Source organism: Podarcis bocagei (assembly GCF_964188305.1).
Source record: "Podarcis bocagei genome assembly, chromosome: 7".
Lineage (NCBI taxonomy): Eukaryota > Metazoa > Chordata > Lepidosauria > Squamata > Lacertidae > Podarcis > Podarcis bocagei.
In genome coordinates this window covers 6,823,155-6,841,091 of record NC_138132.1, presented here as the reverse complement: position 1 = coordinate 6,841,091, position 17,937 = coordinate 6,823,155, and the positions used below count along the sequence as shown (strand labels likewise).

General features: G+C 49.8%; 1 protein-coding gene across 9 annotated transcripts in view; it reads right to left on the bottom strand.

The window, feature by feature from the left end:
- The window catches only part of RYR1 (ryanodine receptor 1), a 208,782-nt gene that overhangs the window by 92,455 nt on the left and 98,390 nt on the right, over positions 1-17,937 (bottom strand). For all 9 annotated transcript variants that reach the window (XM_081200102.1, XM_081200099.1, XM_081200103.1 and 6 more), the window contains exons 36-47: positions 16,513-16,713; positions 14,389-14,500; positions 13,506-13,655; positions 12,512-12,785; positions 11,124-11,238; positions 9,853-9,985; positions 8,834-8,928; positions 6,355-6,490; positions 5,203-5,389; positions 2,618-2,729; positions 2,252-2,372; positions 1,903-2,072 (exon numbers count right to left, since the gene is read on the bottom strand). In XM_081200102.1, the coding sequence (XP_081056228.1) occupies positions 1,903-2,072; positions 2,252-2,372; positions 2,618-2,729; positions 5,203-5,389; positions 6,355-6,490; positions 8,834-8,928; positions 9,853-9,985; positions 11,124-11,238; positions 12,512-12,785; positions 13,506-13,655; positions 14,389-14,500; positions 16,513-16,713 (1,806 nt within the window). The remainder of the gene's footprint in view (positions 1-1,902; positions 2,073-2,251; positions 2,373-2,617; positions 2,730-5,202; positions 5,390-6,354; positions 6,491-8,833; positions 8,929-9,852; positions 9,986-11,123; positions 11,239-12,511; positions 12,786-13,505; positions 13,656-14,388; positions 14,501-16,512; positions 16,714-17,937) is intronic.

The following is a 17,937-nucleotide window of genomic DNA, read 5'->3' as shown; positions in this document are numbered from 1 at the left end:
ATAATGTATGTGTATGTACAATATGTAACTAAAAATTCAATAAAGATCATCTGGGGGGGGGGGGAAGAAAGATCTGATTTGTAGAGATCTTTCCTATTCTAATTAATTCAGGAGGGTTCTTGGAGCGGGATGAAATATAATTGCCTCTGGTCTACTGTTTGGGAATCCTGCAACATGTTTAAGTTTTTACTCTGCTAGCTATACATTGGAGTTCTATTCCGGATCAATATTGAGTAGAATTTCAATGACAGGGCCATCAGAAGGGAAGACCACAGAACATGAGAAGAACCCTGCTGGGGAAGATATTGGGACAAAGTGGACTCTGCAGTTAAGTAGTAAAGGGGAAACATATAGCAAAAGTGAACTATTAGGTTTTCATACACGCAGAAAGAAGGAAAGGAAATTAATAAACAGCAATTATTGTTTTATCGCAGACTGACAACTTGATCACCTCACTTGTATATATCGGAAGTGTTAGAATATTGTATGTGCAGGATTTGTCAAGTGGGTAGGTGATGTTAAGGGATAATAAGTTAAATTTAACAAAGAAATGATTGTGATATAGGGAATGGAATGTGAATTAGAAATGATTGGGGAAACAAAAGGAAATTATGGGCACACCGAAAACGGAGTGTGGGAAGCCAATTTCTGGAAAAATTGTACTAAATTTGTTTTCATCTGTGGTGGATTTGATAAAATTCACTAAAAAAAATTTTCTTTAGGCAAGCCAAACCAGACATGTGGAATACTGACATACGTTTTAAACCTGGTTTTTATCTTGTCATGGGTGGCAATCATTTTTTGAATGTTTTGAATTCCTTTTGTTCCATTTGGTTTATTTGTTAAGTTTGTATACCACCGCCCTTCAGGGAGGTCCACAGCATGAAAACACAAAATAAGAACACAAAATATACAATAAAAGCAATAACGAAACCAACCAGCCAACCCACAACCCACATCCCACGGTTGTTTTTAATAATTCCACTGTATCATTCTTTTCGTAAGCCTCTTTGAGGTTGCTGCTTTTGTTTTGTTTTTTTAAAACATTTTTTATTAAGCAATTTCAACAGAACAAATTATCCGTCCTTATAATCAATTACATTATTTCCCTTTTTATTCCTCCCCATCCCTCCCTCTCCCCCCCACCTGAGACTTCCCTCAGCTCCCCTCTCTGATTTATTTGCACATATTATTCTCTGCATGTTAAAAATTGTACATATCATTGCCTTATCTATCATTTATTCTATTAATAAATTTGTGGGTGTCCATTCAAAACCTGCCAAGGAGTCCAAGTCATTTTTTTTTAAGTAATTTGTAAAAAGTTCCCAATCTTCCTTGAAGTCATGATTATCCTTCTCACGTAATTTATGTGTCAACTTTGCCAATTCTGCATAACTCATCAATTTTTCTTGCCATTGTTCTTTCATTGGGATTTCCTTGAGGTTGTTGCTTTTGGACAATCAAGTGGTATATTAATTTATAATCACTCAAACAAACAAACAAACAAACAAACAAACAAACAAACTGTTAAGTTGTGGGTGAACATATCAGACGACACAGTGATTCTTCAAACAGCTCTTGTTTATTCACAGGCCAGAACAGAACTGACCTGAAGGGTTCAGTCAGCCTGCTTATATAGAGCTCCACTACAACGCAACAGTAACCACTTTCTGTAACTATCCAATCACTGAACGTCACTTTCGATCCCTTATTTGCATAACTATCTACAGTATCCCCCTGCTGGTCCAGGGTGAGAACTTCAGTACATAACACAAACAAAGTCCAGCCTCCTGATTTGATAGTGCCCAGTCAGATGCCCCAATGGGAAGCCTCCAAGCAGCAGTCTCCCCCTCATGTGGTTTCCAGCCAATAGTATTCATCCCTTCCTATCCCAGCACTCACCGTGTCCAATGAGGCGGCAGCTCTCATGTCAGGCAAGAAGCCCACCTCCAGCACGCTGAGAAGGAAGTCCTGGTTGTCGATGCCGTAGACCCGGTCCAGGAACAACACCATGGGTGCCTTGTGGTCAGGCACAAAGCTCGCAGACATCTTGGGCTCGACAACGCTGCCATCTACGCATGGGCAAGAGAAGAACATTAGCAGGTGGAGGAGAGTAAGCCAGGCTTCTGGAAGCTGGTTGGGGTGGGGAAAGCAAAGCAGACAGAGGAAGGAGCAGCAAGTGCACATGGAAGGTTCCGGAAGGGCCCGGAAGGTTCTTGGGACCAAGAAAGGTCCCGCCCAGCCACCGTACCTTTGCCAAACGATGGGATCTGCAGAGGTAGACTGATGACCCCCACAAGATCCTCGAGGGGCACCAAGGAGCGCAAGATGGCCCTGATTCTGAGGGCTTCTCCTTTTCCGGCCTGGATGAGCTGTTTGGAGAGAAGGAGGCAAGGCGTGAGGAGGAGCCAGTTCGTTAGGGACCTGATCCAATGCCCACTTTGGAAGAAAGGATGCTTGGGGGTGGGTGGGTTGAGAGCCAGCAGAGGACTGTGCTGGAGAGTGGGTGGGATCAGTGCAAGATGAAATGTTGTGGGGGGAGTTTTTTTTTGGGGGGGTTGAAGTGGGCTATCTCTAGCATTGCAGACAGTGAAGGGAGTGGAGCGGTGCTGCTTACATGCATCTCAGGGGCGCAGCGCCCCAGCAAATCGATGAGGGCGGCATAGAAGGACATGATTGCGTTGCCCAAATGCACCCGGTTCTCCTCGTGGGATTCCTCTCCCCCAAATCTGGTAGAGAGAGAAAAAGAGAGAAAGAGAGAGAGAGTAGGAAAAGGGAAGAGGGATCATCGGCCGTTCATGCAGTGAAGGTGGGGAGCATGGGGGGGGGGCAAAATAATGAAGCCCTACCCCTAAACAAACAAACAAACAAACAAACAAACAAACAAACGTGAGAATAGGGAAAAGGAATGAATACTTGTCACGAAGTGTGTGTGAAAATGAAGCTGCAGCCAGTGAGCTCGGACAAGTGGTCACTATGTCAGCAGAGCGCAGAATGCGGCCATCAGCTTCGAACAGGGGTCAGCAAGGTTTACCTTGCCTGAACCAGTGCACTCCAGCAGAGACCCCTCTGTGGGCCGGATTGCGCGTGCGCGATATCCGGCGGTGGAGTCTGCGCAGACACGATTTCTGGCATCTGCGCAGATGTGATTTCCGGCGCTGTGGAAGCGAGTCCCCGTTCTGCACTGTGCTGGTTTAGTGCAGTACGCAGGGACTCACCAAGCGGGCGGCTCGTGGGCCGGATAAACGACCCCCATGGGCCACTTGTGGCCCATGGGCCTTAGGTTGCCTACCCCTGGCTTTGAATATTGTGGCACTGCCAACAACCCGAATTCTTAGCTTTTACACTGAAAAAAAACCACACACACAAACAGATCAAGGCTCCAGTCCTCCTGAAGGCGGAGGGCAAGTGAAGTGGAGAGGGAAACGGAGAAGGGATTTTTTTATTTGAGCTAAGAAATCAGGGGGACGCGGGTGGTGCTGTGGGTTAAGCTCCCGTTGCTCGGTCCCTGCTCCTGCCAATCTAGCAGTTCGAAAGCACGTCAAAGTGCAAGTAGATAAATAGGTACCACTCTGGTGGGAACGTAAATGGTGTTTCTGTGCACTGCTCTGGTTCGCCAGAAGCGGCTTAGTCATGCTGACTACATGACCCGGAAGCTGTATGCCGGCTCCCTCGGCCAGTAAAGCGAGATGAGCGCCGCAACCCCAGAGCACATGCTGAGCACGTGCAGAAGTGTGGGAAGGTTGTCTCTGCGGGGACTCAGGCCTGTAGTAAGGTCACCTGGGAAAGCGTCACAGACTCATAGAATTGTAGAGTTGGGCCCATCTAGTCCAACTCCCTACAATTCAGGAATATTTTGCCCACTGTGGGGCTTGAACCCACGACTCTGAGATTAAGAGCCTCATGCTCTACTGACTGAGCTACCAAGGCAGATATTTGTCAGGCAAGTATTTGACTTGTGCGCTAGCTAGCAAGGCACCTTCTCAACAAGAGAGATAAGCTGGAGCAGGTCACACACTGCTCCTCTGAGCAACAAGGGAGCCTCTGCTCCTCTTGCTGTTCCTGGAGAAACAGAACAATTTTACCTCCGCCTTCACCATCCTTTCCAGCCCGTCCCAGTTTAACAGGAGCTGTTAAATTGGAAAGGGGTGCAGCTCAGTGGTGCTGCTGCCACCTGTTTGCAGGCAGAATGTCCCTGGCATCTTCAATCCCTGGGAGTGTCCTGGAGAAGCACTGCCAGTCAGTGTAGACAACACAGAGCCAAATGGAGCAGGCATCAGGCCGCTTCGTATATACTTCCAGGCTAAGACCTTTAGTTCAGTGGCTGTGCATGTACTATGCATGCATAAGGCCCCATGCTCAATCTCCAGGTAGGCTAGGAATCTTCCTAGGCCAAACTGCCACTGCCAGTCAGTGTAGGCAGTATTGAGCTACCGTATTTTTCACTCTATAGGACGCACCAGACGATAAGACGCACCTAGTTTTGAGGGGAGGAAAACAAGGGGGGGGGGGCGCGAATTGAATCCCAGAAGCCAGAACAGCAAGAGGGATCTGGCTTCTGGGATACTGTGTGGCTGTTCTGGCTTCTGGGATAACAGCGCCAAGCCTCTTCAGGGCAGCGGGATGAAGGCTCCCCCTGCCCGGAAGAGGCTAAGGCAGAAGCTAGGACAGGTGCCTCGCTGAAGGGGCGCTGCGCAGTTCTCCCTCTCTGCGCAGAACCCCTTCAAGCGAAGCTGGAGAAGGAACAGAAGGAGACCCTTCTGTTCCTCTTCTGGCTTCACAGGACAGGTGCGTCGCTGAAGGGGCGCTGTGCAGATAAGGAGAGCTGCGCAGCGCCCCTTCAGCGAAGCGGGAGGAGGAACAGGAGGGGCTCCGTTCCTCCTCCCGCTTCGCTGAAGGGGCGCTGCGCACCTCTACCTCTCTGCGCAGCGCCATTCACTCCATAAAACGCACTCACATTTCCCCTTACTTTATAGGTGCGTCTTATGGAGCGAAAAATACGGCAGATGCAAAAATGGTCTGATTCAGTATAGGGCCTGCTTCAATGTTCCTATGAACTGGGCTATATACCCTCTGGTTCAAGGATGGGGTCTGCATCCCTGGAATGTGTCTGTTAACTCTATGCCCTGCCCACCCAAATTACTCAATGAGTCTGCCCTCCCCATCAGCATGCACAGCGCCCTCGTTCCTCCCTTCACGCACAGCTCCCGGCGGCGATCTTTCTTGACCGTTGGCCCATCGCGGGCAGGATCCTGCGAGATCTGGATGGCCTCCTCAATGGCGGCCAACAGCCCATTGCCACCTTCACCCCGTAGGGCGGGGCCAAAACACTCAGGGCGCCGGATCAACAAGCGAACCACCACGTTGGCGTTCTCTTCCACACTCTCACCTGCAGGGAAGAAGGGGGAACGTTGCATGAACGGGGACAGGGAGGAAGGTTTCTGCATATACACATAAAATTGTAAGGCTGTCGTCATGTTGCAATTCGCACTGCCACCTAGAGAGGTGAGATGAAGGGGAGGGAGTTGGGGAGAGCTGGGAGGGGAGGTTTGGACAAACTGGAAGGGAGGTGTAAAGGGATGGGGGTCGTAAGGGAAGTGGGGTTGGCAAAGGAGTTGGTGCACAGGTAGGCTTGGTAACTGAAGCAAGCAGGCATCCTAGTTCCGCATATTTTTGACACAGAAACACCTGGTGGAAACCCTGCTGTCTTCATTATTTCAGCTTTGACTTGCTTCCACAAAGTAAGGATTATATTTCTTATGGTTGTGGCACAAGGTTTAGAAATATGTGGGGTGTGCCCAGCGCCAGCTCAGAATCTGGATGAAGTCTTGGAAGGGATATTGGAGGGGGAAAGAAAGGCTGGTCTGTCACATCTGTTGGGACTGATGTGGCCCGCTGGCTAGCCAGGCTTCTAAGCATTATAAACATGCCCCCTCTCTTTCGTCAATCACTTGTTTCCCCCCAAAATTAACCCCGGGTCCACCTAATGAAATCTGCAGCAACCTCCGTCCTGTGCAGGTTTTGCCAACCTGGTGCCTTCCAGAAGTTTTGGAGGACAACTGTCATCAGTTTTAAACATCTGGGGGGACTCCAGGTTACCAGATGCTGCTCCAGTGCAACACCAACACAATGGTACCTATATCCAAATTTAGCAGCGACTCCTCCATTCTGGGAACCCGCCATTTTGAAGACACTGATGCCAGAGGAAGGCAGACTCCCCCCTAGAGCAAGCAAAATAATATAGGGGGCTGTGTTCCCTGGGTCAGCGAGTGATGAAGAGTGGACTTGCTCTTCTGGACCCTGAATTATTTGTGTAACCACCAGTGTTAAGAGCCCACCCACTGCCAAGCTCACCGTTGACAAAGACAGTGAAGCGCAGGAAGTCGAGGTAACGCTCGCCTCCACAGGGGTTCCAGCCAATGTCAGGGTATCCCTTGGAGAGCAGCATGGGGCAGCTCTGGAGGCCGGACCCAGCTAGGTACGTCACCACCTAGGGAAGCAAGGGAGAGTGCAAGGCTTGATGGCAAAGCTCCAGTGCCTGGAGGCGGTTGGAGGATGGATGGCGGATAACAGATTGAGGTTGAATCCTGCCAAGACAGAAGCACTGTTTTTGGGGGACAGGGGGCGGGCGGGTGTGGGGGACTCCCTGGTCCTGAATGGGGTAACTGTGCCCCTGAGGGACCAGGTGCGCAGCCTGGGAGTCATTTTGGACTCACAGCTGTCCATGGAGGTGCAGGTCAATTCTGTGTCCAGGGCGGCTGTCTACCAGCTCCATCTGGTACGCAGGCTGAGACCCTCCCTGCCCACGGACTGTCTCGCCAGAGTGGTGCATGCTCTAGTTATCTCCCGCTTGGATTACTGCAATGCGCTCTACGTGGGGCTACCTTTGAAGGTGACCCGGAAACTGCAATTAATCCAGAATGTGGCAGCTAGACTGGTGACTGGGAGTGGCCGCTGGGACCACATAACACCGGTCCTGAGAGATCTGCATTGGCTCCCAGTACGTTTCTGAGCACAAGTCAAAGTGTTGGTGCTGACCTTTAAAGCCCTAAACGGCCTCGGTCCTGTATACCTGAAGGAGCGTCTCCACCCCCATCATTCGGCCTGGACACTGAGATCCAGCGCCGAGGGCCTTCTGGCGGTTCCCTCATTGCGAGAAGTGAGGTTACAGGGAACCAGGCAGAAGGCCTTCTTGGTGGTGGCGCCCGCCCTGTAGAACGCCCTCCCACCAGATGTGAAGGAAATAAGCAGCTATCCTATCTTCAAAAGACATCTGAAGGCAGCCCTGTTTAGGGACGTTTTTAATGTTTAATGCTGTATTGTTTTTAACACTTGATTGGGAGCCGCCCAGAGTGGCTGGGGAAACTCAGCCATATGGGTGGGGTATAAATAATAAATTATTATTATTATTATTATCCAGTCCTTCCACGCCTTTATCCACAGGGCATCCACCCCAATGGAGCAAAATGGTGGAGGACCAGATTCATGACTGGGATAATTCACCATCATTTCCCTTGACTGAAAAAAAGGCTACGCTCATAACTAACTGAAAAGACTCACAAACCACCTGAACGACAGGTCTGCATTCATGAAATCAATGGGCAAGAAGAACGGAAGAGGAGTCCTTCAGCTGGATCCCGTCTCATCCAGCATCCTGTTCTCACAGAGGCAAACCAGAAGCTCATATAAGCAGAACCAACACTCCGTACTTCTGCTATTTCTGGCATTCAGAGGCAAACTGCATTCGACAATGGACAGGATGTGTATTGACCCTGGCATCATTTATGACCTTTAAATAGCTAGCTCCAGCATCGCTGCCCAGGAAAGGAAGAGAGGTGGGATGCAGTTGCTAAGCGACCGCAGAGGAGTGTACTCCCTCACCACTGGACAAAAAGGCTGCCTAGGCTGCTGCTGTGAAGGCAGGGAACAGCTAAGGGAACTGCCGCTCCCCATATGAACTGACCTGGACCCTACAATCATAATCTCACACCCTTCTTTGTGTGCTTCCTCGGAAAAAGGTCCAGAGGGCAGCAACACAAGAACGGGGCCTTTTCTGCAGTGGCTCCCCGCTTGTGGAATGTTCTCCCCAAGGAGGCTCACCAGGTGCCTTCATTGCAATATCTTTAGGCACCAGGCAAAAAGATTAATTAAACAATCCATGACCTTTTAAACTGGAGAGGGGTAATGTTTTTGCCTGTTATTATGGCATGCATTTTTGTGTTTTTATATTGCAAATCGCCCTGTCATTCTCGGATGAAGAACAGTATAGAAATTCAATAAATGATGAAAATAATAAATGATAAGGTGGGAGTCGGCGATGTTTTTAGGCCCCATTTGGATTTCTGCATGACTGCCATGAGTGCCACCACCTCTCGTCTCTTCTCTCCCCTATCCCCCTGAGAGACAGAAAGAAAAAACCCACATGCTCTTCACTTTCCCAAGTGGTCTGGGTAAAATGAATTCACATTCACCTTGAAAAGAACATAGAGGGGAAGGAGGAAGTGGTAAAGAGTGCCACTCTTGCCATTTCGGCTCTATGATATTGTCACAGGAGAAAAGGTAACCACCCTCACCACCGCACGGGGACAGGGTTGAAAGCCTTTGTGGGCAGCAGAGGAAGACCTGAAGGATGCTGGCGATCCCTGAGCTAAGGGAAATGGACAGGAAGGCAGCAATGTCATGGTTTTGGGGTGGGAGAAAGGAGAGGGGCTAACTTGGGGAAGGGGAGCAATCTTCTTGTAGCCAGTATGCTGTAATACCCAAAGCTGGTCCTTAGCCACACTCTACACCCACCACCCACCCCTGTTTGGTACTTTCTGGGCATGCCTGTTACCTTCTCCAGGTCTTGTTCTTGCAAGGCCAGAGCCAGCTCGTTGTTGTCGATGACAGAAGCAGCTGCCACGTCCAAGGGTGTGGATCCGCGCATGCCTAGAGGAGCAAAGCAAACAGTAAGAACATGCAGAACTCAAGGGCCAAGGGGCCTGACAAAAGGGAATAGAGGAGTCACTGCCCTCAGAAGTTGTAGCTGGAATGACGCAACTTGGGTAGGTCTGTGTTAGAGACAAAAATAAAAAAAATCCAACTCTGAAAAAATTCAACCGTTTAATTTTTCAAAACCGGGGTTTAATCCTCCGCTGCTAAAGAGGCATGGATGGATTTGTGGGGCGACATCTTATGCTTTCTCAGTTTGTTTTAACTAGCATTAAATCAGCACGAGTTTGACCAAACTGCGGGAGGCAGTGGAAGACAGGAGTGCTCTGGTCCATGGGGCACGAAGAGTCGGACACGACTAAACGACTAAACAACAACAAAGCATTAAATCAGAATTTCTCAGAACAGTGGAAGCGGACCAAAAAAATGGTTTGCCCTTCAGTTTTGACACCAGACACACATGGAAACGGAGGAGCAAATTTCACCCGTGTGAGAATATTTCTACATTTATGTTCATCAGCCAAACACCTAGAATCATAGAATCATAGAATCATAGAGTTGGAAGAGACCACAAGGGCCATCGAGTCCAACCCCCTGCCAAGCAGGAAACACCATCAGAGCACTCCTGACATATGGTTGTCAAGCCTCTGCTTAAAGACCTCCAAAGAAGGAGACTCCACCACACTCCTTGGCAGCAAATTCCACTGTCGAACAGCTCTTACTGTCAGGTTAAAGAGAAACATTTCTGCCGGGGACCTAAAGATATGTAATGAAGGGGCCAGGCGAGACTCCACAAATGGGGAGCCACCACAGAAAAAGCCCATTCCCATCATCTTTGGACAGCTGATATCTGCTGTGTTCCTTCACAACCCAGCACCCCACTGCACTCCCCCAACCCTGCTCCAAAGCGCCCTTGCTCACCCAGCCCAATGCCACTGTTCTCCAGCAGGTAGCTGAGGTGGTCGAACATGGAGCGCTGGTTCTGGCGGCTGATGCGGCAGAAGTAGCAGAGGAAGCGGCAGCAATTGGTCACCATCTTGGGGAAGCGGATCTCCTGCTCAGCAAGGGACAAGGTGGCTTCCTTTAACAGCTTTGCTAAACACCCGCTTTACCATCTCACCCACCCCTCTCCTGAAATATGGGGTAACGTTTTGACGAAGACGGCATTGCATGGCTGTTGCACGCACTTGCAGCGCACCAAGTCCAGAATAAACACTCTGAGTGTGCGTGTGTTCACTTGGAGTGAGCTTTTTTAAAAATGGGGTGCCTTCCTGTCAATAATGAAGCAGTTCATAGTCCCACTGTATGGCCTGAAGGAGGAGAGATACATTACTCCAAACTGCTATCGGTGCTTCACCTTTCCGTGGGAATTGGTCAAATAAGAGCTCTGAGTTCCTCAAAAGCTCCAGCGTTGGAAAAGTATTGAAGCAGTGAGTTCTTCCACTCTATTTGTTGAAGTATTTTTTAAAAATATAAAATCACATTGATTTTATGAAATCAAAATGGGTGCCAAGAGAAGGGAACAGCAGCAGCCATGATGGAGGCTGTCTCTCCACATGTTAATAATAATAATAATAATAATAATAATAATAATAATAATAATAATAATAATAATAATAATAATAATAATAATAATAATAATAATATATTTGTACCCTGCCCATCTGGCTGGGTTTCTCCAGCCACTCTGGGCAGCTTCCAACAAAGATTAAAAATACATTTAAAATGTCACACATTAAAAACTTCCCTGAACAGGGCTGCCTTCAGATGTCTTCTAAATGTCAGGTAGTTGTTTATCTCTTTGACATCAGATGGGAGGGTGTTCTACAGGGCGGGTGCCACCACCGAGAAGGCCCTCTGCCTGGTTCCCTGTAGCTTTGCTTCTCGCAGTGAGGGAACTGCTAGAAGGCCCTTGGTGCTGGATCCCCCGTGTCCAGGTAGAATGATGGGGGTGGAGACGCTCCTTCAGGTATACTGGGCATTTAGGGCTTTCAAGGTCAACGCCATGCCTCCCTCCTCACAGAATGGCAGAAAGCATTTGATCCAGTTATGGACCCCTGCACTGAATACCTCTCCTGCACTGAATACCTCCTCCTCCTCCTCCTCCTCCATCAACTTGTTGGGTGGGTGTGTGCAGCCATGAGCAGCCTTGAAAACGTGGGCCTGTGCTAGCCAAGAGCAAGCTTCCTTACCTTCGAATCTCCTCCTCCGAGCACATTCACCATCACCTCCATGACGGTCTCATGCATGCCCAGAGCCCTCATCAGGTTGGGGTGCTGGTAGAAGACTTTGTTGTTCATAATGTTGCTGCCAGGGGAAAAAACAAGGGTGCAAGGCACTGAGTACAGGAGAATGCAAGCCCACGGTGCAAGGGACAGAGCAAGTGGGAGTAGTGAGTGTTTAATGGGAAGAGCTTCAGGCTGAGAGAATGGCCACCACCCTGGAAGGCTTTAAAAGAGGGTAGGACAAATACGTGGAGGAGGGTAAGATTATCAATGGCTAGTAGCCATGATAGCGATGCACTGCCTCCATGGTCAATGCTTCTGAATACAGTGGTACCTCGGTTTAAGAACAACGCTGTTCATCTTCATCCTGGTATGGCTCTCCTTTATCACATACACAGCCCAACAAGACAACGACAAAAATCCACCAACAGAATACAAATCAATACGGCTAACCTGATCCAAAACACCCACCCACCTCACCCACACACGAAAACAAAGGCCACCACAGCCAACCACAAGTGAATAACCACATCCTAGGCCAACCCCAACCTCTCTCACCACCAAAGGAACACAAGTGAACAGCAAAGAACCTGCACAAGCAACGCTGACACCAAACCCTACATATATTAAATAAAATAGAAACATCTATTGAGGGGGATAACTCTGGGCATGCTTAACAATCTACAGCTCCCAGGATCCTTTGGAAGCCATGACTGTTTAAGAAGAAGAGAAGATATAGAGTTTGGATTTGATATCCCGCTTTATCACTACCCAAAGGAGTCTCAAAGCGGCTAACATTCTCCTTTCCCTTCCTCCCCCACAACAAACACTCTGTGAGGTGAGTGAGGCTGAGAGACTTCAGAGAAGTGTGACTAGCCCAAGGTCACCCAGCAGCTGCATGTGGAGGAGCGGAGACGCGAACCTGGTTCACCAGAGTACGAGTCTACCGCTCTTAACCACTACACCACACTGGCTCTCCAGTGGTATTAAGGTGGTATCGTAGTGCTTTAAATGTATGGAGCGGACTTAGCCTCAGAGAGGGATGCTGTCCCCGCAATGGGAAGGAGTCAAAATTGGGGGGGGGGGGTCATAGCTCATGGACAGAGCAGATGTTACACAGGAGTCTCAAGTGAGAAGGGCCTCAGGCAGCAGGGAAGGATCCTTGCCTCAGACTTCATAGAGCTCAGTACCAGACAAGATGAACCAAGATGGCTGAGTAATATGGAAATGTATTTCTGCAGCTCATTGGAGCGAACAGTTCCGTTTGAGCAGGAGCCGGGAACCCAGGGAGAATGGAGGGACTGCTTCAGGGTGGAATAAAGGAGGAGGCTACAGGAAGAGATGGAGGCACATACCCAATACTCTGTATCATCAGGTTCTCCTCCTCGGGCCCCATCTGGACGATGAGCAGTGAACGGATCTGGCCCAGGCACTCCAGCAGGCTCATAGTGTCTTCCACAGAGTTGGCGTTGATGGTGTAGGCTTTGGGGAGGGCACGGATTAGCTCCCCAAGGCCATCATACTGCCGATGGAGAAGGCTGAACATGACCCTCACCAGCTCCGGGCTCTGGATGAAAGACTCTTGGGCCCAGTGAACCATGGTGTGCGAGATCAGCTCCTGCAGGGTGCCTGCGTGGTTGGGGAGAAGGAGAACTGAGGTCTACTAGACCAGGGTTCCTCAACCTCGGCCCTCCAGATGTTTTGAGACTACAGTTCCCATCATCCCTGACCATGGGTCCTGCTAGCTGGGGATCATGGGAGTTGTAGGCCAAAAACATCTGGAGGGCCGAGGTTGAGGAAGCCTGTACTAGACAGCCTACAAGAAGCTGTAGTGCAAAACATCTGGAGGTCACTTAGCAGGCAAAGGACACTTCTTAAGAACATTAAATAAATTTGCCTCCTCCTGACTCATGGCCATGATCCTCAACTTGCAGCAAGGTAAAGGGACCCCTGACCATTAGGTCCAGTTGTGGCCGACTCTGGGGTTGCGGCGCTCATCTCGCTTTATTGGCCGAGGGAGCCGGCGTACAGCTTCTGGGTCGTGGCCAGCATGACTAAGCTGCTTCTGGCGAACCAGAGCAGCACATGGAAACACTGTTTACCTTCCCGCCAGAGCGGTACCTATTTATCTACTTGCACTTTGACGTGCTTTCGAACTGCTAGGTTGGTATGTGCAGGGACCGAGCAACGGGAGCTCACCCCGTTGCGGGGATTCGAACCACCGACCTTCTGATCTGCAAGTCCTAGGCTCTGTGGTTTAACCCACAGCGCCACCCGCGTCCCTATAACTCTCAGCAAAGTAGCCCCTTAATCACCCCTTTCCTTCCCCAACTCCACTCTTGCACCTACTGGGTTTTGGCTCCTCTTCTGCAGGCTGCTCTTCCTCCGTTTTCTCCTCCTTCTTGCGGAAGCTCGTTACCTTATCCACTAAGCCCATCAGCCGCCGGTAGAAGGATGTGTCTTCCTCTTCCTCTTCTTCTTCACCCTCCGATTGGATACCTATTGGGGAATGTGCAGAGTTAATGAGCTCAAGTGTCAAAAAATGGGGGAAACCGGTCTGGTGCCCAAGCCAGCCAGGTTGTGTGGACAAGAACATACTGCGCAAGTGTGGACCTTGGCATCTGCAACAACTTCACAAGCCACACTTTCTGTTTGTGCAAGCTTCTAGCTGTCGTTCACCACAGGGATAAGCTGGGGAAGGTGTGGCTTGCATCTACGAAATGGAACTCTCAGCACCCCTAAGAAACTACAACTCCCAGGATTCCTTGGGGGAAGCCATGAAGGTCTAAAGTGGTATCACAGCGCTTTAAATATATGGTGCGAATGTGTCCTGATGCTAGGGCAGGTGTCGGGAGCAGGTCAGCAATAACTCAGAAACTGTCAGTGACGTCAACTCTTTATTCCAAGAAACAAAACAGCTCAGGCCTAGTGAGCACAGCAACTCTTTCCAGTAGACCTTGCCCCAATGGCAGTTGTGAGGACTGAAGGTCCACGCCTTCCCACAGCTTCCTAAGTCTCCTCCTCGCCCGGGTCCTTCCCAAGCAGTCTGAGACTCTGCTGCCTTGTCTGCTTTTGCTCTGCCCTCTTCACACCTCATCTGGTTCTGTGAGACCAGGGTTCCCTTGGGGGTTCCTCAGCTGGTGCTTCCCAGCACTCCTCTGCATCAAGCAGAGTGCAGAGCGGCTTTCAGTGTGCTTAGGGCTGGTAGGGGCAATGAAGAGGTGCTCCTTACCACAGTGAGACAGCAAATCGGCATGGAATTCCAGCAGTTCGTCCCGGATGTCTTCCGGTACTGGGCACTCCTCCTCGTCAGCCCCATTCTTGAAGTGCAGCAGCATGTTGATCTGCAGAGGAGAGAAGACACAGGTTGCCCTGGATGTGGGTTGCAAGCCTGGGCAGCTTTTGTCCCATGCTCCGTACTGTTAGGATATTTCCGTTCCACCTTAAAAGGGAGCAGGCTTTGTGAGTCACAGAGTCTGCGCATGTCCTGTTCACAGGATGTTTATGTTTGCTATTGCTTTCGTTTCTCTCTCTGTCGAAGACACTGACGCAGAACAGTCATGTCTTTCTTTGTTCTGATCAACGCTGAATAAAAGCTTGTAAATAATGCTCCCCTGACTGCGACTTCTGGCTGTGCATTATCTGCTGATAAGAGTGTGCACGAGCCCTGGAATGTGGCAAGGTATTTTCAGGAAACTCGTGTCGCTAATCGCTCATACTGCGTGACTATGGGAGATCGATGGATCGTCCGGCAGCCGGCTTGGGGGCCATGATGGACTTTATCTCCCTGGCAGTATCCCAACACGTACAGCACCTAGCACAGCAGTTCTCAACCTGTGGGTCCCCAGATGTTGTTGGACTACAACTCCCATCATCCCTGAGCTCTGGCCTTGCTAGCTAGGGGTGATGGGAGCTGTGGTTCAACAACATCTGGGGACCCACAGGTTGAGAAAGGCTGACCTAGCATCATGCTGGAGCAGAGAATCTGGGCCTTTCCTGTTGAATGTACTATGCCAGTCTTCCCCAACCTGGTGCCCTCCATATGTTTTGCACTACAACTGCCTGGGGCTGATAGGAGTTACAGCTCGTCACATATGGAGGGCATCAGGTTAGGAAAGGCTGTGCATTAGAAGAAGAAGAAGAGTTTGGATTTGATATCCCGCTTTATCACTCCCCTTCAGGAGTCTCAAAGCGGCTAACATTCTCCTTTCCCTTCCTCCCCCACAGCAAACGCTCTGTGAGTGGGGCCGAGAGACTTCAGAGAAGTGTGACTGGCCCAAGGTCACCCAGCAGCTGCATGTGGAGGAGCGGGGAAGCGAACCCGGTTCCCCAGATTACGAGTCTATCGCTCTTAACCACTACACCACACTGGCTCTCGAATAGAAGAATCTTTCCCTTGCTCTCAGTAAACCAATAGTTGTTCACGATACAAATATAGCAGAACAGCAAAACATCCAAGTGCTGCACTGTAGGCCACTGACAGTGAGAACTTCAGTCATTCACCATTCATCATTTTATTTGTATGCCGCCTTTCCATAGTCAAAACAATGCTCAGGGCGGCTTACAACATGACAAGATTTACACAATTACCAACATAACAAAAGTCATAAACAATAAACAAATAAAAAAGTACCAACCGAATGGAAAACAATTTCCGCATAAATCATAAAATCGAAATCTAATACAGCATTACAGTCATACCTCGGGTTGAAGTAGCTTTGGGTTGAGCATGTTCGGGTTGCGCTCCGCGGCGACCCGGGAGTAACGGAGCGCGTTACTTCCGGGTTTCGCCGCTCACGCATGCGCTCAAAATGACGTCACTTGCGTGTGCGGAAGCGGCGAATCGCCGGACGTGTGGACGTGGGTTGCGTTTCCTTCAGGATGCGAACGGGGCTCCGGAACGGATCCCGTTCGCATCCAGAGGTACCACTGTAATATCAATCACAAGTTAAGTGACATAGATAAAAAACAACAACCAATAATGGAGCCTTCTCTGCCAAGCAGCAGCAGCAGCACTCTTTATGGAGCCTGTCAGGCCCCAATCCAAGCCAGGTGGAGACTCCCAGTTCTGAATCCCAAAATGAAACTTAATTTGCTTCTGTTATTTCAATTTGCTTCTACTATATCAATCAGAGGCTAGCACCAGGGCTTTCAAACTCACCCAGGATTTCCTCAGCGAGGTGGTCAGTGAAAGTATTATACAACAAATAATGAAGAATAATAATATTCTGGATTGCTGTGTGAGGATATTATCGGCTTTTGACATAGATGCATTACAGGAAGTTGTACTTCTTCACTGGCTGACGCCCTGCCTAGCCACCCCCTTTAGCTCTCCCCATTGCCCCCTCCCCAGTACCTGCTCCTGAGGAGGGGAGCGGAACTCTCGGGTGCGCCGGGCCGTCTCTGCAGCGGACATGGTGAAGGCCTGCATGAGGGTGTTGTAGCGCTGGCGCTGGTTGGTCTGCAGGTTGTCCACATAGCGCTCCGAGAAAGCGATGATGGCTTCCACACGGTGCTGCAGCTCGCGGTCGCAGAAGAACTGCAGCAGGTTGCACATCTGTGGGAAGAGGGAGGGAGGGAGAGAGAGGAGTCAGCACAATGGGGAGAGGAGCCACAGTCACCAGGGCTGGGTGGAAAGGACTGCGAAGGAGAGAGGAGGAGGTTTGGGGCTTAGCATCTTAAAAAGCAGAGACATCACCTTGCCAACAAAGGTCCGTATAGTTCAAGCTATGGTTTTCCCAGTAGTGATGTACGGAAGTGAGAGCTGGACCATAAAGAAGGCTGATCGCCGAAGAATGGATGCTTTTGAATTCTGGTGCTGGAGGAGACTCTTGAGAGTCCCATGGACTGCAAGAAGATCAAGCCTATCCATTCTGAAGGAAATCAGCCCTGAGTGCTCAATGGAAGGACAGATCCTGAAGCTGAGGCTCCAATACTTTGGCCACCTCATCAGAAGAGAAGACTCCCTGGAAAAGACTCTGATGTTGGGAAAGATGGAGGGCACAAGGAGAAGGGGATGACAGAGGACGAGATGGTTGGACAGTGTTCTCAAAGCTACAATCATGAGTTTGACCAAACTGTGGGAGGCAGTGGAAGACAGGAGTGCCTGGCGTGCTCTGGTCAGGGGGTCATGAAGAGTCGGACACGACTAAACGACAACAATTGTACATACCAACTGGAGATGTGGCATGGAGTGGCCTCAAAGGAGGTGGACCACACAGAGATGGGTCTTTCAGGGTGACCCATCACAGAGCTGGCTCAGGATGTTACATAGCAAGAGCCCTGGATCAGGCCAATGGCCATCAGGTCCAGCATCCTGTTCTCACAGTGGCCACGAGGACAAGATGTCCCTTCCCCATTAAAAGTGGGCAGCCCACGAGTGGAGCCAGAGCCAACCCAACGAGGGTTGTCTCCAACTGAGCTTAGACCCAGTGGAATGAAATAACATGTTCATTAATTTCAGCGCATCCGCTCCGAGTTAAAACTCAGTTGGGTACAACCCAAAACACACTCCTGCTTTCTCACATGGTCACAGAAGCACAACAGCTAGAGCCACCATCCATTCAATCTCACACATGAAGACCTCACACCCATCCAAACACAAGTGTTCGCCTCATGCTCCTTTCGTTCCTCCCTAGAACACAAGAAGAGCCGTTATGAATCAGGCCCATCTAGTCCAGCGTCCTATTCTTAAAGTGACCAGTCAAGAACAAGATGCACTTGATCCCGTTAAAAGTGTGTGGTCCATTGTTTGGACAGGGAACGGAGCTAACTGACTCTG